Source organism: Pristis pectinata, chromosome 15 (assembly GCF_009764475.1).
Source record: "Pristis pectinata isolate sPriPec2 chromosome 15, sPriPec2.1.pri, whole genome shotgun sequence".
NCBI classification, from domain to species: Eukaryota; Metazoa; Chordata; class Chondrichthyes; order Rhinopristiformes; family Pristidae; genus Pristis; species Pristis pectinata.
In genome coordinates, this window is record NC_067419.1 from 36631294 (window position 1) to 36657377 (window position 26084).

General features: G+C 37.1%; 1 protein-coding gene across 1 annotated transcript; it reads right to left on the bottom strand.

Annotated features, from left to right (window-relative positions):
* Nucleotides 1-63: 63 nt before the first annotated feature.
* Nucleotides 64-25773, bottom strand: cpsf6 (cleavage and polyadenylation specific factor 6). Its single transcript, XM_052029939.1, has 10 exons — nucleotides 25640-25773; nucleotides 21740-21958; nucleotides 20106-20209; nucleotides 19609-19754; nucleotides 18769-18951; nucleotides 17211-17712; nucleotides 16167-16282; nucleotides 14819-14972; nucleotides 11674-11877; nucleotides 64-1033 (listed from the first exon to the last, which is right to left on the bottom strand). Exons 1-9 carry the CDS (start codon nucleotides 25697-25699, stop codon nucleotides 11682-11684), a joined length of 1680 nt encoding a protein of 559 aa, XP_051885899.1. The 5' UTR covers nucleotides 25700-25773; the 3' UTR covers nucleotides 64-1033; nucleotides 11674-11681.
* Between the last annotated feature and the right edge of the window lie 311 nt (nucleotides 25774-26084).

A 26084-nucleotide genomic window follows, 5' to 3' on the forward strand; every position in this document is an offset into this window, starting at 1 on the left:
ACAAAATGAAAACAAGTACAGAGTTTTCAGTTTCAATTACAAGAAAAAAAATGAGAACCTGGGCTTCTATATGCTAACTGTATTCAGATTGTCTTGTACTGTGTTCAATTAGTTAAAAATCTAAGTATTTGGCAGTCCCAAATAAATAGTCTGCATTAAAATACAACCATTCCTCTCCTCAAATGAGGTAACAGAGGCATATAAAAACATAAAACAGGACAAGTCCTTCCACTAAAATTAAAATTTCAAGTCCAAAATACCATGTTTTGGCATACAAAACAGAAAAGTTCTTCTACAAAAAGTAGTGTTGTCACAGATTATATTGCTGAGATTTTTATGTCCAACGTGAAGTGAACGCATGTTAAAAATATCCTAAATCAACCACATCTGGATTTTAAAAAAAACATTAAGATGCTTCTATATTAAATCTATAATGGGAGATTAACTAAAAGGTCCAAATGTATGGGAAAATTATACATGTTGGAATTTATCAAGTTAATATATCACAACATACAGCCAAAATGATTCAACATCAAGAAACAGAATGAGAACTTGCATAATTTACACAACCATAGGCTCCATTTAACAGTTTATTACAACACTAATAGTACATCTATTTTGATAAACTGAAACTGAGCTGCTTACAGTCATTATTTGAACATTAACATTTTTGTAACAATTTTGGAAACAAGATGAAAGAACTATAAAAACAGTAAAGCTAACGACTTTTAATTGTTTACACGTCATGTACGTCTAACGCTTAGAATACGAAGAGTTGCCAAAGCTTTTTAGTAACTTTTAAGTCACACAGGTTGTGTCCAAATAAAATGGTTAATCAAGCAACATAAAAAAAATATAGAGCAATCAGTTACCATTACAGTGGATTTGCTTTATTCGTTACTGTTGCTCCATTTAACCACGTAGCCTGAGAATTCCTGTTCAACCATGAAATTCCAACAGATGGATAAAGGGCAGTCTTTTCTGTGAAGAGCTTTGTTGTTTCTTTTATCTGGAGACGTTTCTCTTCAGACAGCTGTAATGTGTCAAAATTCATGATGTAGATTTTGTTCTTCCCTGACAATGATTGTACATATTTTACACCATACAATATGTACCTCAGTAAATCATGCACGTGTATTAATATTGGTAACTTGAACACCAAATTTCATTAGATTTTAAATGCTGCAGACCAAAGAAATTCTTTCAGCATTGTTGGAAACTTCTTTAGATTCTGCCCACACATTCCCAAAAAGCTGACACTATCATTTTCAAGACCAATATTATATTACACATCAGTAAATTTAACAGAGGTAGTTTTCAATCACAATTAGAAATGACATGAGAAACTGTTTTAAATTATCAACCCATTCAAAAACATTTCAAACAAGAAAACAGAGCCCGAATGTGACTTTTCACCCACTAACTAAAATATCTGCTTGTCAACTAGGACCGAGATGCATTTGGCTAAGTTTTAAGTGCATTATTTCAATATTGTTAGTGAGGTAACAGCCACATTTTATTATGTGCAAGATACATACTTGACTAAAGTAATGCATTAATGTAGTCTGCTGGTTATATAACCCTTGCTGTAAAAAGGTATGCACCCACAGTTTGCTTTCAGGAATAAGAGATAGTTAGTGGGCAAGGAAATCAGAAGATATCCAACTGCAGCCGAAAGGAGAAAACTTCATAGGGTAATTCTGCCTTAGGTCAAAGGTCACAGGTGGGCTCATTTACTTCAAAATACTACCTTTCTAGCAGGAAAATTTCAAGACAAACTGATAAATGTCAGTATGCCAAATAGTCAATATAGCTGAACTTACAAAAAGGATAGAGTTTGTGTATAATAGCCAGACACACAGACATTGATTACTCCGAGCTAAAACTTAACATTATTTAAATTAAGTTTCATTTAAATTATTCAGCTGAAAAGACAACTATAAAATGGTTTAACATTTTGCAACAGCCACATTCCTCCATGGACTGCAATTCATTGTTTTCCCAAAGCTATTTACAACCACTGTCAGCACCCTTTGCTAAATTAACCAATTGTCTACTATAAATTCCATTCAATAGCAGGAAATATAAAAATACAGTTGTATCACTCTTGGAACCCAACTGCTCAATGGATCCATTGTGCAAAAATAGTTTATCACATATCATGTTTTGCCTTAAGTTGCTCAGAAACTTTACATCAAATATGTCAGAGGTGGTCTTTTAATTTAAAAAAAGCTTAGCCGGCCTTAAGCAACAGCTTTTATGCCATATCCCAAGCTGTTTTAGTTCAAATAAGCATTAAAACATCAAATTGATACAGAATATTAAACATTCAAGGCCATACAAAGATTTTTCCCCCCAGGATCACCAACAGACTTTTGCAAGAATCAAGAAATGCTGCAATGCCACATCCACAATGCTACAACACTAGGCTTTCAGTATTCACCTGAAGCACACTATAAAAATTTAACACTTGAAATTGAATGCATTAGGTAATCTCCATGAGACAGTATTTCCCCTAGGCTGCATGACAACCCTTCACCCACACACTGCACTCAACCTCATCCCTCCCCCTAAAATTTGTTTAAATTGCACCAACATGGATTAACTTTGAAAGGCATTTCATTGTTACACTGCAGAACTTAAGACTGTGCTCAATTCAAATTAAAACACTGCTTAAGACACATCCAGTAACTAATGCTCTACTTTGAATTTGACAATATTTTGCTTTGATGAAATCACAATTACCACAAAATGTAGTGGATGTTAATAGGTATGAACTGTGAATCGTGACATCAATGAAGGGCAAATATTCAGTAACTGGATAGATATCCTAAGTAGAACAGCTGTAGAATGCAAGAAAAAAATTCTTGCAATATTTAACTAGGTGGTTTGATAACACTAAGACAAATAGATTTAAAACTAATACTAATTTCAATATTAAGTCAGATACAAATTAATGACGAATCCTAAACTAAAATGTGAAATTGCTGGTACTCTGCAGATTGAAAAGAGATTTAAAGCACTCTCTCAAATGTTTCCTGTGTCCACTTGAAGTGAAGCCCACCCAAACAGAAAATTGTTAGTTTATTTGCCAGAAGTTTCTTATGTATAAAGTTATTTCAAAATAAGTTAAATTACTTTTGAGTACCTTATATATACACTTAATATCTTGTATGCTTTAGTCTTTCTGATCAACTTGTTTCTTCATTTTTTTGGGTTCAAATTTCCTTACCTATATGAAAAATAAACTTGCTCTCAAGGACTTTGCTGACCTCAATGACAAAAAAAAGTAACTTGACCAGAATCAATATCATCAACCCAATAAACTTTACCCAATATAGAATCAGTTATTTATTGCAAAATATAAAATTTAATCTGATCTCCAATATTTCTTGATGCATGTAAAAATTAAGAATGTTCAGCTGATGCAGCATGGACAAGTGTGTACACAAATTGGCCATTAATGAAAGATTGCCAATAAATGGTCAAATTAAAAAGGTGGTACAAAATACAAATCTTGGACACAATTATATAATGTTAAGCCAAGACAATATAGGGATATTCTTGTGTAGAATGGGAATACCTTAGGAAAGGGTGAACATGTTGGTTCTGTACATATTGGAGCTTATAAAAAATAAGGTGATTTTATTAAAACATACAAGATTTGTATTGATTAAACAGGGTAACTGTCCTCTCTCAATGGGAGAGTCTTGGACCAGAAGACAAAGTTTCAGAATGAGCAGACACCCAATTAAAACTGAAATGGCGAATAATTTCTTCTCAAAGGATTGTGAATCTTTGTAGTTCTTTGCCCCAGGAATATTCCTTGATTATATTCAAAGCTGAGATAGATTTTTTTTTAAATCAGTATGAGAATCAAGGGTCATAGGGAGAGGATGAGAAAGAATAGGAAAGCTGACTGGGACAGTAGGTTCTAGGAAGTTTGAATGACCCACTCCTGCTCCTTTTTAATGGTCTTAATCTACAGTATCCTCAGTATGTTCATATATGAGCAAACATTTTACAGATATGGTTCACAACAATAAATTCAGTTCAAAAGGAATGTAAATTGCACAACTTAATAAAAGAGTATGCTCTGATAGAAATATGCCAGGGAAATCAGCAGTTAGTTATTCAGGTCATGTTCAGCAGAAACGTGTGAAAGTAACTTTGATATGATTGGTTTACTCATTTAGTTGACCTACCAGGTCATACTAAACATGCAGCCACATATGATTTGTAAATAAATTCTAGCAAGACAATGGGCTAGAATCTCCAGTCAGTGACCAAAAAAAACCAGAATACTAGAAGAACTTAACGGCATTTGTGGAGGCAAAAGGTGCAAGTCACTATTTCAGGTCAAGAACCTGCTGCAAGACGGTCCTAATACAGAGTCTCGACCCAAAACATCTTACACCTTTTGCCCCCACAGATACTGCTCAAGCCTCTGAATGATTCCAGCTTTGTTTTTTTTGTTCCAGATTCCAGTATCTGCAGTCTCTTTTGTCTCCAGTCTGTGGTTCAATAGAGAACTACTGTCTCATTACAGTACAGAAGTTAGCTTGTTCCCAAATTCTGTGCTTGGACATTGCAATATAAGACTGCAGTGGGCAGGTTAGATGCCAGTGCATCTGGCTTCCTGCTCTGCCTTTAGCCTAGACATGGATTTGTGCTACAATTATTTGAATGAGGTTACCAGCCTTGATCAAAATGCTTTTGTTTCCCTGCCCCCACCCCCTACTTTGTTTGATGTTTTTTTAATTTCCACCACTTGAGTTTTTTTGTTAAAAAGCAATTTAAATCCATGACTGTTTTTAAATGTCTCTGATCAGACATCTAAAAGCAGCTCAGAGGCCTTTGACAACAATAAGATGTTTAAGGTCAAAAGGGTAGTCCAGAGGCAAGGGTTCAAGATCTGATGCCCCACGGCCAAGACAACACTCGTTTCAAGTAGTGCTCTCAGTGAGGAAGTTTAGAAATTCCCTCAAATTAGACCATTAATGAAATGTTGTGAGAAAAAGTGGAGCTATCAGCAACTATTAATCCTGCAGCTATGAGACAGGATGTGATTGCACATCCTAAAGAACATCTCCAAAACTTGTTTAATCAAGTCAAACACTTTCTAGAATTAGCTCACCCAATGTGTACTACAACTTGAAATGACCATTACAATTAAAATGGGCAAAGAGTATAATTTATACAAATTGTGAATGCTCAATGTTTCAAAGACAAAAGTGTATTTAAATAATAATCTGCCCACCTCGCAGCACATTTGTATATCCTTTGAGTTATCTTTACAGGGAGAAGTTGAAGAAGTTGAAGATAATGTGACACAGATGTTAAATTATATTTTGATGAAAGACAAAAATGTCCCTAAAAACTAACAGACTTTGATATGATTTCTACAATTAGTTTGAAAACTTATTTTGTGCAAGATTTTACTTTTCGTAAAGATGTGGCGAATGCTAGAACCACTGGTCTGCCTGTGCAGAAATGGAATACTTGTTTATAAAATTCCCCCCTATCACCAATTAATAAAACACAAAAGATTTGAAACTCAGTTTCCTGGAGATATTTTGTACAGAATACCAGTGGTATGGTAAAAAAACTAGTTTCTTCTCATAGCTAGAAAATCTTATTTTTCTTTGCACCTCCCAACAAAAATCCAAGTATTAAACCTTGCCTCCACTGCTGTTTCAATTGACCTTTCCAGCTACTATTACCTGATAAAGAACATCACCATTGACACCAAGTGCTGCAAAGTGTTGATGTTTGAGATGGTGCTCAAGATCTAGATTTTCCAAACTGCCCTTCTAATATTGAAGTTTCTTCTTACTCAACTAAAAATCTCGTTCCTCTGTTTTAGGCATACACATAATCTGGTAACTGTGTAACCCATCTCCAGTGACTTTAATAACCATTAATAAGTCAAATGGGCATATGTGGATCTAACTGCAACCCTGAAAAGATATGGGTAAAGACAAATGAATCAATCCATAGATATTTTGTACGGTTTTTTGTCCATTTATCCTAATTTTAAAATAAATCAAACAGCCAATGCCCAATATCTTGACAAGTGGCTAATGATAGCCAACAGACTTAAAGGAATTCCATGCAATGATAGAAGGGCTAAGTGTGTGATAAGGCAAACATTAAATGTCACAAACTCACAGTACACTTTTTTATTTCCACCACACATTGCTTATTTTAATCCATGCTGGTACAATCAACCATTGGGAGATGGCTGTGGTGCAATGTGTTGAAAGCAAACTTCCATTAAATGAATAAGCCAACATGTCAAACCACTTCCAACAATTTTATTAAATGCAGAATATGGAAATATGGCAAATCCATGACCTGGAATCTTAAGATGGGAAATAAGGTCTCATGATGATTGTATAAGTGCTAATCAAAATAAAAAAAAACCTCAAAAAGAAACTCTTGATACCAACAATGGAAATAATCAGCTGTCCAGCTTTTACAATGCAATCTCTGCCATGTGCAGACCTTTAAAGACACACCAGGATTATAAAATTCTTCAAATAGATATATACATTGATTCAATCACTTTCAACTATGACTGTTCTATGCTAGTAGTATTTTTGAAGCTTTTGTAAGACATTTGAAGCTTTGATGATAATTATAAAGGAACAAGTATATATTTGTTGCTGAAGAAAATACAGCCAATAGGCAAACAACTGTCCTCTTTCTAAGCAATGTTTCCAGTGAAACGAGGTTGGGACAAGTACAGAATTCAATTGATTAAGCCATTAAAATAAAAGTTTGAAGCAAAAATCCAACTAAGATCACAAAACAATGCAATTAATTTCTATTCCACCAAAATATGGTATCCAACCCAACCAAATTAAGCTTTAAGGATTATCAAAACATTTGTAATCCACAGATATAATTAGGAACCAAAGGCCAAGAACATAAAGATTTGATTTAAGACTTTAAAGTTACAAGGAGGGACAATTAATGATTTTAACTTGTTGTGACCACATTCAAAATATTACAAAGCAATTTTTTTTTCACACCCATTTGACAGGTCATTTTTAACTGATACTATACAGGTAACAGTAAAGCAGCATCTTACAATGTTTACAGAATGCACATTTTTTTTTAACAATAGGAATATTTTGCACAATCTCTGGTTTTCAAATCAGCGTGGATAGGTCCTGATGCAAATTGTGTGGCTTAAAATTTTTGTATTCAAAACAACCATTAATATTCTATTTACCCTTTTAAGGCATGACATTCCTAAATAGTTCCTAAAGATGAAATAGAAATTTTCTGCAACTTTGTGAAAATGGCACACTACAAAACTGATATGTAAAAATTCCCAGCAAACTAGACAAGTTTTCTAATTTTTGTTTAAAAAAAAACTTGGTACAAGCATATCGTGAAAGGTGCAAACAAAATAGATTTAAATTGGTTTGTCTCCTCAGAGAATAGTTTTAAACATTTAAATCCTTGGATAGCTGAAATGAATTGAAGCACCAAATTTTCTACAGCAAAGGAATCTGATTTTATTTTGAAAATTAGATCAGTGAGGATGAAATTTATAAGTTTTGCAAGCTACAGGTGTCAGCAATTGTAGAATAACAGCAACTGTGAGTCAGAGGCCAAAAAAGGGAAGCAAAGAAAGGACAGGCAATGTAAGATCAACAAAATAACTTCTGTCAAGATCCAACTTAGAAGCTAATAACATAATTGAAAATTTGGGTGGAACCATATTTATACATTTTACATCAGATTATGAAGGTTGCATGGGTAAATGCACAGAGCAACAGATTCAACCTTTGTTCAAGGCAAACAAAAGTTATACATAACTACAGGTACTTCAATTTAAGCACCATGAAAAATTAGATCTTCTCTGGAGATAAATAAGTTCAATAAATTCATAACAATTTGAATGTATCCAGTAAACCTACTTTGTCTTAGTGAAAGTTAAAAGACCCTGAATATTGAAGTTTTATTAATGTTGAATTAAATCTTCAAAACATTCATATTTCTAAAATAACATGACACACCATCTAATTTCAACATCTACCCCGTCCTCCATAATTCTAAGTTTCTTACTGCATGGCAAGGTGCAACTTTTGTCAGATTGAAAGAGTATTTAATACCAGCAATGTTTGTACTAAAAAAAATGTCAAATTTCCCATGTGTCATACTCATAATAACCCCATTGATGAATTCAGGTAACCACACTTTTACGAATACAGCTTCCATTCTTACTGATTTTACACTTCATGCTGCTTTCACAATTCCTTGTCTCAAAAAAAATGCAATACAGCAACTTTTTGATCCCATTTTTAAATGACCTACAATTCAATTACATGACTTGTGTTGCAGGATACATGCCACAGTGAAAGTATGCAAGAAATAGTGATCAGTTTAGACTACAACATGAATTTTAATAATAAAAAAATGAACAAAAACCTGATATGGTAGCTTGCATATGTAAAAAAAAAAGCTTGTTTTCTGGTATTCTAGCTTTAAGGCAGCAAAACATCATTGGTGCATAATTCATATTCCATTTTCATCATTACAGGCATTCTTAGAGTGGCAACTTTGAAGGAGTAGCATTGTCGCACATGAAAATAGTTCCTTAACAAGCAGTCAACCAGGCTTCAAGTGTGCACAATTTGATTGAAACAATTGTTAGCATATTACAGAAAACCTGAAAATTATCTGTAAACTGATATGTATCCTGTAAGGGAAACATGTCTTCTGCGGGGTTAGGATTGAAGAGGGTGAATAACTGGCCAGCAGACTTGAGGAATAATGGGCAGCAAGCTAACAGCCAAATTTGGCAATACAAAAAGACACAGTAGATTTCATTGCTCTCACTTTCTTTGAATCAATAGCCTATACTTATCCTTCACTGTGGACATAAAATGAACCTTTAAATATCATGCAACCAAGCCAAGTAAGCTGAAGCGATCAAATCCAGAACCCGAACTCCTGAAAAGCCCTGCAACAAAACTATTTTAAATAGTGCTTTACATCAAATTAAATATTACTACTGACAATGTGCGCTAATATTCCACAGAGCATTTGAATAATGAGTTACTATAATTTTGTAAACTGAAATACTTTTTTAAAAAATGAGAAATCAATTACCTGCATACTTGAATGATTATCAATGCAACTCTAAGGAAAATAATCAATTTTTTGGTTTCACAGTATTAATTGCACTCTACAGAGTACAGAGGATATTTACACCTTTGAAAATATAGTACAATGAAATTTCAGAAACAATTAATGCAAGTACTTGAAGTGAGGGGTAAACGATAATTTACACATGAACAATGCTCATAAGGAGCAGCTATCACCGATGTGCCGCCTTAAAGATTATGCCAGAAAAAAAAATCAAAACAGGGTATAATGTGACAACGGAATGATCAGTAATACTACACTCACCAATTTAAACAGGGGAAAAGCTTTGATCAACTCTACACCATTAACTTGTAGGCAATTCATAAAATTACACCACCTTTATATGTAGTGCTGAGTGTCAAAAGTGCAAGATGAATACTTCTTTAGTGAACCCTCCATTATCAATAATGTTTTATTACGAAATCTCTTTAGAAGTTCCAACAGGGTTTTAAAAAAAAATCAAGAAATACTTCTGGTTGGATTCGCAAAACATCTCAAAAACAGTTACTGTGCTCAATTTCTACCAACAGGACTAGCAGCAACAATGTTAAGTAGCACACAATTACATTTTATTTTAAATCTTTAAGCTAGGTTTCCAATACAGCTCCCCACCCCCAAAAAGTGTATTCCACAAATGCATCAATCCATTTACCTGTAGAATAAAACTCTATACCATTCTGCAGCCTTTTTCTGTTTGTGATACTTGAGAACAAGATTGAATTGGAATGCTACTAACTAAATAGTAAACTTGAAAAGTTGTAGAAAGACTACAAAACACTTTAAAACTAAAAAATGCATTCTTGCTGGCCAATACTCTTAGTGCAAGACAATTTGATTCAAAAATGAGTAACAGAACTCCAAAATCCATTAGAAAGTTTTCTCCTTTCTCGTGCATTACCTAGTGCCACAAGGATGAACACAGGGAATTTGCTACAAAGCCCCTGGAAATGCTATTAACAGGTTACTAGGATACTTCACTCAGGGTAACTTGTCCTCATTTTCCTCTCTCTCCCTTCCCCTTCCCTCCTCCCTCCCCCCTATCCCCCCCCCCCCCCCCGGGTAATATCAAATCTTGTGCTTCAGAAGGTTGACCTAGATTATATCACTGGAGGATTATACATGCTGTCCGCAGATCTAGTTTAAAAAGCTTTACTAGTTTATACATACTCTTAAGATGAACTTATGTAAAAGTCTGTACCCCAAAACCTTAAGTTTTTATTCAGGGACAGAGCTCCAATTCCAAAACACGAAGATTACAATTAGAGAAAATTAAAATTCAATGCACCATTCAAATAACATTAAAATTCACAGGTTAACTGAACAGACTTTACACCACAAAACTATACTTCTGCCAAATGTATTCATACATGTATTATCTCAGAATTAATTCTCTGATGCATTCCTGCATCAAGGAAGGCCTCACAAAAATTGAAGAACTTCCAAAAAGCTGCAACTGAGTTGTTGACAAACCAGACAAAAATCATTTACTTTTAATTAATTGCAGGAAATCAGAAGGCATGTGTTTCTGCAGAAAAAAGTTTGAACTGAAATATTTTACATACATTTAAATCATGCAACTGGAATATTTTACCTCAATAATCATTTTGTTTTGTTTTAAAAATATATACACATCCCTCCAGGAATTTAATTGATTTGCTTCAGAAACAGGAGTGTTTAGGGCCTGGATAGTAGGTGGGCAGTAGCCAACAGGGATGTCAGAGACCCTTCTGTAGTTGATAGGGAGGCCAGATTCCCAGAAACAGGAGTGGGTCACATGATCTGACCCACAGCAGAAGAGACCCAATATTGCAGAATCAGCTATATCACAATTAAGGTAGGACCATAGCAATTAGCTAAAGCCCCAGTTTTTAAGTTGGCAGAGAAACAATCTAGCACACCCCTTAGAAACCCCAACAGAACTTTATTTTCTGATTGCAATTGTTGCCCACTAGGAGTGGGGCCAGTGAAAGTTAGCTGCACTGCATGGATGGAGGTAGTACAGGCCCTATTTGTAGCAGCTTGTGCAGAAACCACCTCTTTATTTGTTGGAAATGGCACTGGAGACAAAATCGATAGGCACAAAAAAATCCAAAGACAATAAAAAAAATATTATTTGAATCAATGCACAAGTTACCCATATTACAATCTGCTGTGTAATTTTCTGTATATTCTGAAAATAAAACTGGTTACATTATACAACACCAAACTGCAAAGACAAAATTAAGTTACAGCAGGAATTTAAAGTAGAATCAACAGATAAGACATTTTACTTTAAAACAAAAAATGCTCTGGCCTATTAAAGTACAAATTTAATTAGCAATCAGAAATTAAAGACAACCCAATAGCTTCAGAAATACTTACCAAAATTCAGTGCTCAACAGCTTTTTGCATGATTCTACACAGGGTTCTATTTGAATACCAGTATAAAAGTGAATTCTCAAATCTGTTTTCAGAAAAGGTAGAAAAATAAGTTACTTTGCACAAATACAAATGAACAAACCAACCCACCTTTTTTTTTAACGATGACGATACTCCCGTTCTCTGTCCCGCTCTCTGTCTCTATCTCGTTCACGGTCACGATGCCTTTCTCGCTCCCTACTTCGTTCACGATAATAGTCATCATGCCGATCACGACTTCGTGAGCGTTCTTTGTGGCGCCTGCTTTTCTCTCTTGATCTGCTGTGGTCCCTCTCTCGTGAACGTTCACGTTTTCTAAAAGACAATTACTCTTTTACTAGAAAGGGTTTCAACTGATTTTTAATCAAACTCTGAAAATTGTCTTTAATTGAACCCCACTACCTATGCTCACCCCAGTACTTTGTTCACAGCCGAACTTGTATTTTGAGGCACTGAAGGCTGCTGTGGCTAACCTGCAAAGTGGAGCAATGCCCAGGCTCCTGTCAGTGGATCCTGAAGGCCCAAACCAAATAGCCTTTTGACAACAGACTGCTGCCAAAGCCCTTTGAACTGCATTTAAATGTTCATAGAATCATAGAACAGTACAGCACAATACAGGCCCTTCAGCCCACAATGTTGTGCCGACCTTTAAACCTTGCCTAAGACTAACCCCTTCCTCTCATATATCCCTCCATTTTAAATGTTAGATAATCAAAGACATTTCTGAGCAATTCTTTAACGTATTCTAAGATGTGTTTTAAGCATTTTAACAGGACATAAATGAATTTTTCAATTAATCGTAATATGTTAACCATTTCTGGAGTGAAGCAGAGGTGGTGAACCTGGCAGACTGGGAGGCCTGATGCATTGGCATCTGACCTCCAGCTAGTCTGATTTCTGTGTTTCAATTTGCAATAATGGAAGCTAATGAGCTGAACCAGGAGAACAAAGAAAACAATGGCTCTCTATGAAAGCTCTGACAAAATACATATTTAGGCCCATTTACTTCACTGTTTCGTATGATCAGATTGTTTTGTTAGCAGCAATGAACTTAAGAAGGTTGACAAGTACTGGATCATGGACACTGCAGAGAACTTTATAGGACTCCCACATCCCTGAAGTACTAAGAGTTCAAAATATGGCTTCTAACCAACATTTCATATTCCATAAAAATACTCAGCCTCAATTTCTTCAGAGCTTTCCTCCTTCAGCCTTTACACCAAATTCTTATCCTTAATCTGTCCCTTCATATATACTTCACATTTACTGTGCCATACACCCATTGCCTCAGTCATGGTACCATCTCCAATTTAATCCTTGCTGTTCTAATCATTTCCCATTCCTAAACATTCAATGGTTGACCTTGACAAAATCTCTTATAAATTCACGCCTGTCTTTGATGACCTCATTCCCATTAAAACCATTGATCTCTCCCTCTCATCCTGGCCACATAGAATTTAAGAAATGCTGACTTGAATGAATCTGATAGACATTGCTACATCTGGATAAACCACAAAGCTCCACTGGGCTCTGCTTATCTTACTAAATAGATTATCCTAATAATAACAATGCAATGAAAACCTCTCAGTTTCTTCTGCAGCATCTTCAGTCACTCACCAGCATTCTCACCACCAGGCTGCTCTGTCACAGATTAAAATCATCTGACCAGCTGTCTCTGCTGCTTCCCTTCCTTCTGCTAGCCACAAGACCAAACTTTAAAGATCTGCCTGAGTAAACTAGCATCTTGTTCTAGTTTCCTTCCTATCACTCATTTTCTGAACTCATCTGGATCAGAAGACCAACTCCATTGACCCTACTCCCATTAAACAGCTGACCACCCAAATTCCCTTACTGGCCCCCTTAACAGAGCAAATGGATATTTCCCTTTCCTCAAATCTTGACCTTGCCAAATTCCATTTGCTTTGTGAAATCCATGGTACCAATGCAAGTACTTACTGTTGACACTGAGCATCAAATTCTCCAGGACTTTAAGAATGTTTAATAGCTTTTCTAATTTTTAAGCAAAGAGCAACCATCAATTCCCATTGTTAAATGAAACTTATTACATAGACATAAAAACCTAACGGCACAATAGCAGTAGGCAATATAGCAAATCTGCTGTGTCAAAAAGTAACATTAAGGCTGATCACTGAAGTTGTCTACTTTCCCAACAGACCTCCCCAATGCCTCAGGTCCATAAAAAAAAACCTTTCTGCCTTGCATATTAACAAATGAGCATCCATATCCGCCTAAGGCAGAGAACTCTGCTCAACATTCTGAAGAAATTTATACTTGCTTTGTGTTAAATGGCTTTCTCCTTATCCTGTGACTAATCACCTAGTTTTGCACTCTCCAGCTAAAGAAAACAGCCTCTCAGTTTTAGAGTAGGTTCAACCAACCCATCAGTATAAACTTATCTTCACACCAATTTCAAATTAATTTTGTTCCTGTCAGGACTTCACACAGGAGTACAAGAGGGAAATTTAATGCCTTTTTCATTTTAGTCACAGGTAACAGATTACCCTTCAGTGGACAAAGTCTTAATTTGCCCTAGAACCTTCTATTAGATTCTTGCCAGCAGATAAACACAGCAAATCAGTATTATTAGTAATGCCAGGGGATGAGATTACAAATCAGTACAATACAGGATAAACAAATTCCATTCCTATTTCTGAAAGTCCTAGTAGTCCCTATACCATATAGAACAGTCACATCATGACAAAAGCTATCTGAAATTAACCAATGTTAACCCTGACTTAGGCAGATTGACAATATGTTGCAACAGGTTTCCAATGGTCTTGAGATGAATTCCTCACAAGGACCAAAAATATTCTTGACTGAAACTAATCTCTCTTGCTGGAAAATATTTGCTGACCCAATAGATACAGATAAAGTATATGAGAACAGAGCCAACTGGTCCCACTGAAGTTATTGCTGATACAAAAAAAAAACTTTAAAAAGTTGCATTGAGACATTACAAACACAGGTAAACAGAGGCCTAGAGACCAAGGCATTCTTGTTGTAAATAATTTTTTGCAAGCAAAACTTCTCCATGGCAAACAATTCCATCCAGTATTAGGCAAGCTTTAGTCAACACGGTGACAACTTTGACAATTTATATATCATTTTTCACTTATGTGACAAAGTGTTTATACTTCATTAACCCAAAACTGACGTCACAATAATCTTATTTTCTACGCCGTTGGGTCAGTTGAATCCACTCTGAACTTTGATAAAAATCGAAATTATAACCTACCTTGACCCAGAGCCATAGGATTTTGACTCTATCCCATGAAGACAATCTTGTAGTGAACTTATGAGAACTTTGCATCGGTCATCAGCAGATACTTTAGACTGTTTAATCAAAGAAATAGCAGTAACCAGAGTTTCAATAGCACTTCCATAGTCACCTACAATTGAAACAAAAAAAAATTAATCCATTGGAATTGTACAGATTTCTGTACTTAAAAGAGCCAGAACTTGCAATGAGAAAGTGAGACTTTGATGCATTGTTAAAAATGGGCAGCAAAATACAACTGTCTTCTGAAGAACAAACACAGTTAAATGAGGAAGTCTAGACAGGGACTCTGCTGCAGTCTTTGCCAAAGCAAACAATGTAAAAAGTGAATGTGAAATTCAACATTTTACTCAATATTCTTGTGAAAATATATGAAAAAGCAATTTTTTAAAAACAGATCATGCCAACACTATTGCTAAGAACTTATCTAACCCCAAAAGATTAATTCTGCGTGGAGTCCAGCATGTGATATGCAAGCTTTAGCTTAAATGTGCTGTAATCTTTCATGACATTTTTAAAAACTAGTTTTTCCCCTTCCTGACATGTAATTAGAAATCTTTAATCTGATTGATTGCTCCATTTGATAACATCACCACTACTAGATGCAACAGATGTTATATGCAATATGGAGAGTAACTGAAGTCATGAAAGATAAAGCCACATCTCAAAACTCAGTAAAGCTTTGTGGCCACATTTCTACAAGATGAATAGCAATTTCTATCCCTTCACCTGAGTGGAAAATGTGATCAATGAATGCATTTAGCTGACTAATCCTCACACAACCGAAACATTTTACTATCTCAGCCCATTCTTTTCCACCCAATCCTGTAATTTCTGGTCTGTTAATGGCCCAAATAGTAAAAGTGGGCCTAAATGCACCAAGTCACTAATTAAAAGAATATTCATTTCACTATTAAGCTTCATTAACTGTTCTCACTAATCATCAAGTTGAGATGTAACAAAAGACATCATTAGATTGGAGATTGAGGGTGGTAAACTTTAGTTTCCATTGTCACATGCCATCTAAAGGGTCTGCCTGATCAAACACACCTGAACACATTTTAAATCATTCCAAAGCCCAATGAAGGGCAAGTTTCTATTTGTAACATGCCATATTTCAGAATATGTAGTGAATATATTCAAACAAACAGAACACCAATACACAATGTAATTTCACAAGATCATACAACCAGGATGGTAGATGTTCACCTAAATTAGTACACCATATATTGATTTCAATGCTGATTTTTTTTTTTATTGAGAATAATGGGGTGAGGGAGAGAAAAATCAAGCTGTTTCAGTTTACCAGCACTAGCATCCGACACAGCCCTTGATATTGCACTGCTGGAAATTGCTCTGTTTCGATTCATGATTTCCTCAAATTCTGCTTCACTGAGTGGAGTCCTTGAAGAATCCATGTCTCTGTTTTGAAAAAAATTGATGCAAACTTGATATAGATTACTCTTTAAGAACAGCTAAAAAAAACTCTTAATATCCTATGAAATATTTCTCCCACTTTAAGAACATTTCCAGGTGGACTATGTATTCATCTGAGCAAATTCTGATGATAACTTGCTCTCTTGCTCGAGAATGATTAAATGACATTGCAAAAGTCAGAAGATGGCAAAGTTTCAAACTTGTGCTGTTCATCCATTTAATTATTAAAGATCAACTTCATTTGTGCAACAACACCACTTCCTGCATAAATTATCCTTGCTGCTGAGCTGTCATTACACTGAGTCCAGTGCAAAACCACCTCTAGGAGCCATTTCCTTGAAGAGGATTCCAGGAGATAAGATTCGACTCCAGAGTGAAATGCAGTAACACTTTCTGAAGGAGTAAGCCACTTGCCACTTCCTGCAACAGCATGTAGATTATAATTCAATACACTACCAAAATAGGTCTGTTAGTTTTACCAGCCAGGCACTTTCTCTTAAAACAAAATAACTTCAGTTACGTGGTAAAAGAACAGCATTTCTCCTGTTTCTACTTAAAATATTTTAATTTCTAGACATTGCAAGATTGCCATAGGTAGGAGCCAAAGAATACAGAAAGGGTCATGCTGGGCCAAGACCTAAACTGCATCTGCTGAAATGCAAATGATGATAATTTCTGATATAGTCACAAATTAATCATGTACTTTTCTTAAAAATAGAGTTGAAACCATAAATTCATTTCAACAGTGACCCACAAATACTTGATTTGAACTGATGGGCTTGACACCTAAAATTCTACTTAAGAGTCTAATTGCCTTTCCCCTTGCTAATCTCAGTTAAACTTTGATACATTTAATGTGCGGTTTTGCAAATAACTCTCAAGGTATCAAAATGAAAGCATACACAAAATTTACCTGCCAGCAGGTCCGTAGTCACCCCGGTCATATGGTGGGGGGCGTCCATATGGATCTGATGGAGGAGGTCCACGACTGTCAGATGAAGGAATTACATTATTTGCTGGTGGTGGGAAGAAAGCAGGATTTACATGAGGGGCTGGAGGTGGTGCACCTGGAGGGGGCCCAGGAAGGTGTGGAGGTGGAGCAATATTAATAGGAGGGCCAAGCGGACCTGGAGGACGTGGGGGGAAAGGACCAGGTGGGGGTGGGGGTCCTTGTTGAGGAGGAGGGGGGCCAGGAGGAGGACCATAGCCTGGAACAGGTGGGGGAGGACCAGGAGGCAGTGGTCCCATTGGTGGTTGCCCAAATGGTTGCCCTGGAAACAGAACTGGAGGAGGAGGACGGTCACCACGATTTGGTGGCCCACCCATTGGAGGAGGAAGACCTTGCCCAGGTGGAGGTGGACCTGGGGGGCCCGGCGGACCAGGAGGACCCGGAGGTGGCCGTGGTGGACCTTGCCCTGAAAAGAGAAACGACGGCATTACTTTCAAAGGAAGATAGTAAATCTATATTAAAATAAGACGGCAGTTTTTAAATTTAGAAAACAAATTCAAAAGTTAAAATTGTAATATTCATTTTTCAAAAAATATTTTTTCCATGACATTTAATCTCAGAATGAAAAAACAGCATATTCATCAAATTTGTTAACTCCCTGGAAAAGAACATTTTCCTCCAAATTTGTTCCAGAAGCAATAATGTTGATTTAATTTCCACGTGGAAACTATTTTAAATTGTTTTTCTTTAGGTGAGGCTGACGGTGCTCATCCCCAACTGCAACCCCTTCATCCATAAGGAATTGATTGAAATAGCCTGGCAAACCAGAAAACACTTAAAATTATACTGGTGGATCTTGGGTCACATATGGGTCAGAAAGCAAGATTGACAGATTTCCTTCCTTGAACATATGGAGGAATTTAAAAGAGAGGGATATGTGGGAGGAAAGGGTTAGATAGTCTTAGGTGAGGTTTAAAGGTCGGCACAACATTGTAGGCCGAAGGGCCTGTATTGTGCTGTACTGTTCTATGATTCTATGAACATTAGTGCACAGTGTGTTTTTTTTAAAAAGCAACAAAGCTGTAGATTTATTGCCACTCATGCCGAAAGTAGCTTCCTATCTCCATATGCATTTAATAACTTGAAATTAAATTCTCCAGCATGGAATTCAAACCACACCTTCAAATCAACAATCCAGACCTCCAGATAGTAATCTAGTGATTTAATCTCTACCCATTGGATTATCAGACTCCCAATATTTACATTCTCTCTGTATTGTATATAAAATGAAGACGAAGAGGTGATCAAAACAAAATAAACCATGCTGAAATTAAAACACCAGGAACATTCAGACATCAGATGAAGGGTCCCGGACCTAAACTCTTAACTGTTTCTCTTTCCACAGATTATGCCTGACCTGCTGAACATTTCCAGCATTTTCTGCTTTTCTTTCAAATTTGTTACATCAGCAGTTACTTTATTCCCCTCCCCACCCCATAAAGTCATAAAAATTGATAATTACTTTGATATTCACCGGGAAAAGGAGGCGGCCCTCCTGGTCCAGAAGGTCCTGGGAATCTGTCCCCACCGGGGCCAGATGGTGGGAAGCGACCACGTCCCCTTCCACCTTGGGAAAATGCTAAGCGACTGTTGGCTCCTGGAGGCCCAGCCTTGCCTTCACCAGACATTTGACCAGACTGAGTAGCTGCAAGAACGAACACCAATGACTTACACTTGAACATAATTCATAAAAACAAGTGTCAGAAGTAGTTATTTTCCCCAACATGTATTAATATCAAGCTCAAATAACCTTGTAACTGCTGCCAACCCTACATATGACCTTCTGTAAAGTTAGAGAATCTGGAAGCATCTCGTAGGCAGATGGCAGCAAAAATTTACACATGAATGCATATAAATGCATAGTACTGTTTTCCCATAAATAAGAAGTTTAATGTGATTTAAGTTTGAAGATAACCTGTTTATGTAACAGCAATTATTCTGTTGGACATCATTGTTACCTTCTAAACCCATTTGCACAAAATCAGAAACAAAAAAAAAATGACCCCAGTTATAACTGGTCAAAATAAAAATATTGCCATATACCAGGCAAACTCCTTGATTTTAAACACAGCAAAGGAGGATCTCAATTTAACACCCGAGAAGCTCCACTTATAATAACAACAGAGATTCCTGGGTAATTGCACAGAAGTGCTCAAATTTTGAATTCAAAATTGAGCAATTTGACACAAATGTTAACAGACAATCCAAGTAGAAAATATTGCATTTAAAATATATTGTATAATCAAATATATATGTGACAAATAATCATTACATTTCTCTGTACATATTTATATATTCTTACATTTCCGAGACTGCATTTCAAATTGACTCAGTGACTGCTTATTGCAGGGTGTGACAATGGGATTCTGTCCGTGCATATCTCGTTTAGGAAGCATATCCATCAGTTTTTTGGATGAACTTTCAGATCCCACACAAATAAGTGCAAACCTGGTTGAACACAAGAAAACACAAAAACCATGCTCATCACAGGTTTGTTGATTAATCAGGTTATTAGTGATTTACAAACATTTGGTCACAATCCTGACATAAAATATTTGACAAATATATTGAGTTAACCAATGTAAGAGATTAATTGAATTTTCCTGTTCATAAACACTTACAAGATATTCCATTTGCCACTACCACAGATTTCTGATGAACATCTACTGTATTAAGTCCAAGTTACTTATATTTTAATCAGTTACTGCCAATTTTTTGAACTCTAATAAAATACCATTCTAAAACTCAGAAATTTCACTGCCAATACTTAACCAGTGTAAATTCATTATATGCTCTCACCCTTTAGACTGTCCATTAGCTCGGTTCTCAAAAAACTTTATCTCCAAGACATCAGTAATGCCCATCGAATGCAGAGCTTCAGTCAAATCCTCATCTGTGGTCCACTGTATGGCAATGTGCAGGGGAAAAAAAATTTTAGAGGACACTTCCAAATAAACAATGTGCTTCAAAACACACACATCCCAACCATGACATTTTAAAAGTTTACTGAGCATGTTATTTCAGAAGGAGATGCTTGGCAACGAAACATAGAAGAATGAAAACACATCAACATTATCAATTGTGAAGATGGATGTATATTAAAAATCTTCATATAAAACTGGAATTTTGCAAATAAGTTCATTTAATTTTGTCTTTAAACAATCTTCTAAATAAACCTTCATTTATTTCTAATCCTCAGGAATTGAACACCATCAGACCAATCCCCAAAAATTGTCAGGTTTTGGCTATCTTCTAGTATTGGAAGAGCAGAAATTGCACTCAAACAAATCATGGGTCAGCATCAAAAACTCCATTCCTTAACCTCCAGCTCTACCTTTTGCCCTGAAAACTGCACAAAACCAAGGCATTTGCAACCTTATAATTTTGATCCAGAATTTTAGTCCTCATATCCATGCAATGATTAAACCCATCTTCTTGCACCTCAGTCAATTTTCCTTTGTTGAAGCAAATCAACTGTGGCCGTGTCAACTGCAAACCTGGCTATTCCAATGCTCTCCTGGCTGGCCTCTTATTAAATACATCAACTTGGAGCCATCCAAAACTCTGTAGCACATCCCCCTACACCAATTCCCATTCATTCTTTTGATGGCCAACTTGCATTACCTTCTAATTAAGCTTCACAATTAACAGTCCCACTCCGCTTTCAAATCCCCTACCCCGTCCATACCATTTCATCCTCTCCTGCCTTCAGAGATATCTGCCCTCTTCCTCATCCTTTGAATATAACTTCTCTATCTGGTGGCTGTGCCTTCACCCTCTCAGGTCAAGCTTGAAACCTCTGACTGACTCTTTCCTTGGCATTCTCATTAAAACCAACTGATTAACCAAGTACTTGGTCAGCTGCCCAGACCCCTACCACTCGCTGGATGAAAAAAATGTTTTCATCATTATTGGTTTGGTGTCTTTTTTTTCCCCCAACACTTCTGCGAAGCCCCTTCTATGTTTCTGCTGTGTTAAAGGCACTAAATGCATAGAAACTGCTGCTGGATCCACACAATGTACTTCTGTGCCATTAGGCAGGAGTGTGTAGATCCAAGATTAATCTTCTGAATGATCTGGATCCTAATTCTTAATCATCAATTATTAAATTGGAGGGGTGGGGGCTGAAATACACTGATATTAAATAAAGGTGGAGGTATTATTGGTCAACCCCCACAGAATCTGCATCAAAGAAAAAAAAAGTGGGAATAACTTCCACTAGCAGATAGAATTAACTTCTATAAAACTACTTTTATTTTACTGGCATGATTCTTTGCAATAGAACTAACAATACATTCTTTACCAGACTAGTTTACCCATCTGTTACTGCACTGAAATAATATGCAGCTTCCCAAAGAAAGATGTTGGCAAACTCAGATCCCATTGTACAAATAAAATTAGCAGGAAAAAAAGAAACAAGTCTCAATACTTACCCAAGTCAGGTTTCCAATATACAAAGCTATTCTCTTGCCTGTGTAAGTATAAACAATATTTGGACCCAATGAGTTAGGCGTTTTGCCACCATCCTCTGAAACAGACTGTGGTATGCTATCCATGTAATCACGATCCTCTGGTGCATCTCCATTATTGGCAGATGGCGATATGACATCGTCGTATAAATCTATCTGATCATGTCCACTGTACTCAGTCTCCTAAGAACACAATGAGAATTTTCAATAAACGTTCACATCTATTTTGACACAAATAGTCATGATTAAAAGATCCACATACATATAAAAATAACCTGTTCTGCTGGAACAAAACATCTTACCTGTAGCATTTGAGAAGACAGCACACCAGGAAGAAAACACCACGTCAAAAACAAAGATCATGCTCTACAGCATAATGATAAATAGTTGTGAAAACCAAGACAAAACTCATCAGAACGGACCAGACTGTATAAGCTACATTCAGCAAACAAATTTCTGCATAACTAATATCAGACTGCACTTCATTCCATAAGCCTCACCTCTAACATGACTATTTTACTCAATTTGTATCCACTGGCTGACCAATTGCACAGCACCAATTCCTTTCCCCATTTCACCCCTGGATTTTGTCAATAACTTTCAATTTGTCCCCATTTAGTTATCAACCCCTCCAATGGAAAAAGCTTACACCATCTGAGAGCTACATAAACCCTATCAAATCTCTTCCTAACGTTAACTCCAAAGACAAGGACCTCAACTCATCCAGCCTTTTCACATAATTGCAATTCCTTTTTCTGAAACCATTCTAGTTTCCTTCTTTCATACCTTCTGCAATATTTGAACTAGAATCAAACATGTACTTTTTTTCATTGATTTAACATAACTTTGCTTTTGCACATCATGCTTCTTTTTGTAGTGCCCGATCTTTATGCTTTACCAACTATTTGCTGACTGCCACTTCAATTTGTGCACAAACCATCCCAGGTCTTTCCATTATACATGCAGTTATACCAAAAGCAGCAAGGAACTTTACTCCTGATAAATAGAATTTGTACCTTACATCAGAGCCAAGACATTTAAAGTAATGGTATTATTAAATTCAGGGCAGCACAGTGGCAGAGCTAGTAGAGACACTGCCTCACAGCACTTGTGACCAGGATTCAATCCTGACCCTGGGTGCTATGATGGCGTGGGTTTCTCCCGGGTGCTCCAGATTCCACCCATATTCCAAAAATATGTGGGCTGATAGGTTAATTGGCTGCCTTAAGTTGCCCCTAGTGTGTAAATGGATGTAGAACCTCAGGAGAGTTGATGTGGGGAGTTAAGAAATAGGATATATGTAGAATTTGTGTAAATGGGTGGTTGATGGTCAGTGTAGACTCTGTGAGCTGAAGGAACTGTTTCTATGCTATCTCTGTAACTATACATCATGTAACAAATTTAATGTCAAAATGATATTCACTTGGAATACCAGAAGCAACATTGAATCAAAGATAATTTACAAGACAGAAGGCCATACAGTTCATTGTGTCCACACCAGCTGGATATATGAGCTTAATCCCATTTTCCAGCACAAGATTCATTCCCCCGAACCAAGTTATTTCTCCACTTTCAAAGGTGCAAAACCTTTTATACTTTCTATTTTTAAACCATCCAGTATTTCACTCTTCTTCCTCAACTTTAATATCAACATTATGCCCCTCTTTTAGATTGCTGTAATATATACATTAAGATCCATATATAGATGTTCCACCTCCACCAATATTACCATTCTGGTATCTAATAGGCCTTATTCTTTGCAGGCCAGGCAACATCAATGGAGAAAAGCAGGCAGTCAACGTTTCGGGTCAGGACCCTTCCTGGCCTGCTGAGTTCCTCCAGCATCATCGTGTTTTTCATCTAGATTCCAGCATCTGCAATCCTTTGTTTCTCAAGCTTTATTCTTTCCTTAGTTTTTTTGTTTGCCACGTCCTTAAATTTTCATTAATTTTCCTTGCCAGAATTTTATTCATGCCTCTTCCCTCCCCCTCCATTTTGTATATTCTTAAGAGAGTTTCTACAGTATTAAGCTCTCAGTATCTAACACAAGCTTCCCTTTTGTCTTATCTTACCTCTGTGCACCTTGTTAAACCTTATTCTTGATAAATGACAAAAGGTGATTACACTTATATGAGAAGCCTTAGATATCTTCTCATTTGAAACCACAAGCTGATTTCCCAAGCAATAAAAAGGATTTTATAATTAGTTGTAAATTTGGCTCTTTAAGGAGGGTTTAGCCAAAATCGAAAGAAACAAAATCACAAGGGTCAGAAGATAATATTACGGGGCAAAGTTTAAACAGGTAATTCAGCCAGACACTTGTGCAATTATTTTTCTGAAGTTTGCCATTAACAGCACAAAAACTGAAAATATGGCAATAAAGAGAAGTGCACATTAATGTCCAATGAGAAATATAATCATGAGCATTAATTATTCACATTTGAACAAAAAGTTTTTAAAAATCCAAATAGCACATAGTAAGGCTTCAAATGTTTTCTTTCTTCTCTCTGGAAAAGCATCAGAACGTTAAAAAACTGCAGTATATCTGTGTATCTGTCTTTTAACCCATATCTTCATTATTCTGGTGTTTGTTAGTAATATCCAATTTTGGTATATTCAAATATTCATCATTTGGAGGACTCCAAACAAAAAATTCAGCTCCCTATTGCCAATTTTTAATATTTGAAACAAATTAAATTTCAAACTGTTAAGTTTCATTAAATCCCAAACAAAAATCATAAGTGAAGGGTTCAGTTAATTCTGCAAGTTTGTTTCATTTTTTCATATTGACTATGCCAAATATACATTTCTATATCAAAATTAAAACTGAAATATTAATATTAATCATTGCTGCGACAATTAACTAAAAAGAAGTACAACCTCGGGTCACCCGAAAATACTAAGGCGATAAATAGCCTTCACAAAATGAGAGCCACTTTTTCAAGCGGACACACAAAACAAACGAGACCAGCGAACACCTACTGGTCACGTTACCAAAGCATGCAGCGGAGTGGAGGGAGGGACCAATTTGCAAGGGCAATCATGGAGTTACACAAAATTGTTATATTTGTGGAAAAAAAACATTGAAGCCCCCCCCCACCCTAAATCAATTAGTTTGCCAAGCTGAGAAATGTAACGCTGAATTAAATTGATTTGCTACATCAAATTAACCTAAACATCAAAGCGCATAATATAGAGGAAAGAGCAGAAATGTTATAAATTGATGTTGCAATTCCACTTCAATATAAAAAGTGTGAGGTTTCCACCCTGTTTCCCTCCTCAAGGAAGGGGCCGAGGTGTTAGCCGAGTAACATGTTTTGGGTGAAGATACGCAATCACTGGCTGCTGTTTACCAGCCCGCCTCCCGCTCTCCGCCGCCATGTTCTCATGTTTTGTTCTCCCAAAGATGCGCGTCGGGAGCGCGGGATCCGGACACCCAGCGAGTCCGGGCAAGAAAATAAAACCCGCGGTCATTAAAACCCCCCAAGGCAACCGCCTGGCGAAGGAAAAAAAGAATTAGCTCCCCCGAAATTCCGAGCCTTCCACATTGCTGGGCGGGAAGCCAACGGCCTAGGCTTTCCTCCCCCGAGGAGGAGTCACGTCGGCCAGGTCGGGGCTACGATTCGTTAATGGAAGGGCGGGATGAGCCGGCGGCGCGGCCGCTGCATGCATGCACAACGACGGGCGGTTCTGCACCGACAGCCCAGGCCCACCTCAGCGGCCCCTCAACCTCAGAGCCGATTTTACCCCCAATCCCCCACCCCCGGCCAGCTGGGGACAGTCGGAGGGTGGAGGACGACAAGGACGCTCCATCTCCTGCTGCTCCGGAACCCGAGCGGCAGCGGTCCGGCCTTCGACCGTTACCTGATTAAACTCCTCGCCGACATCTGCGTAGATGTCGATGTGATCCACACCGTCGGCCATTTCACCGCGTCTCTGCGCTCCAGCGGCCGTTTGAAGGGTCGCTGCAGCACTTCCGGAAACAGCGCCGTCGGCCTCCCCTCGGCCGCGCTCGGAACTGCAGCGTTCACTCGCACCGCGGTCGCTGCGCCGTCCTGCCATCAACATGTAAAGCAGCAGGAGTAAGTCTTCTAACCAACCTCTCATTTTATGTTGACTCGGGGGACTACAGAAGCTGGAATCTAGAGCAACTCCAGCCTCTTGTTTCTTGGTCATTTTATGTTGGTATATTACTCCAAATACAGGAGGACACAGACCACCAGGCTCAAGGACAGCTTCTATCCCACTGTTATAAGACTATTGAACTATTACCTCTAGCTGCCTTGGTGAAGCAGCCAACATAATCGAA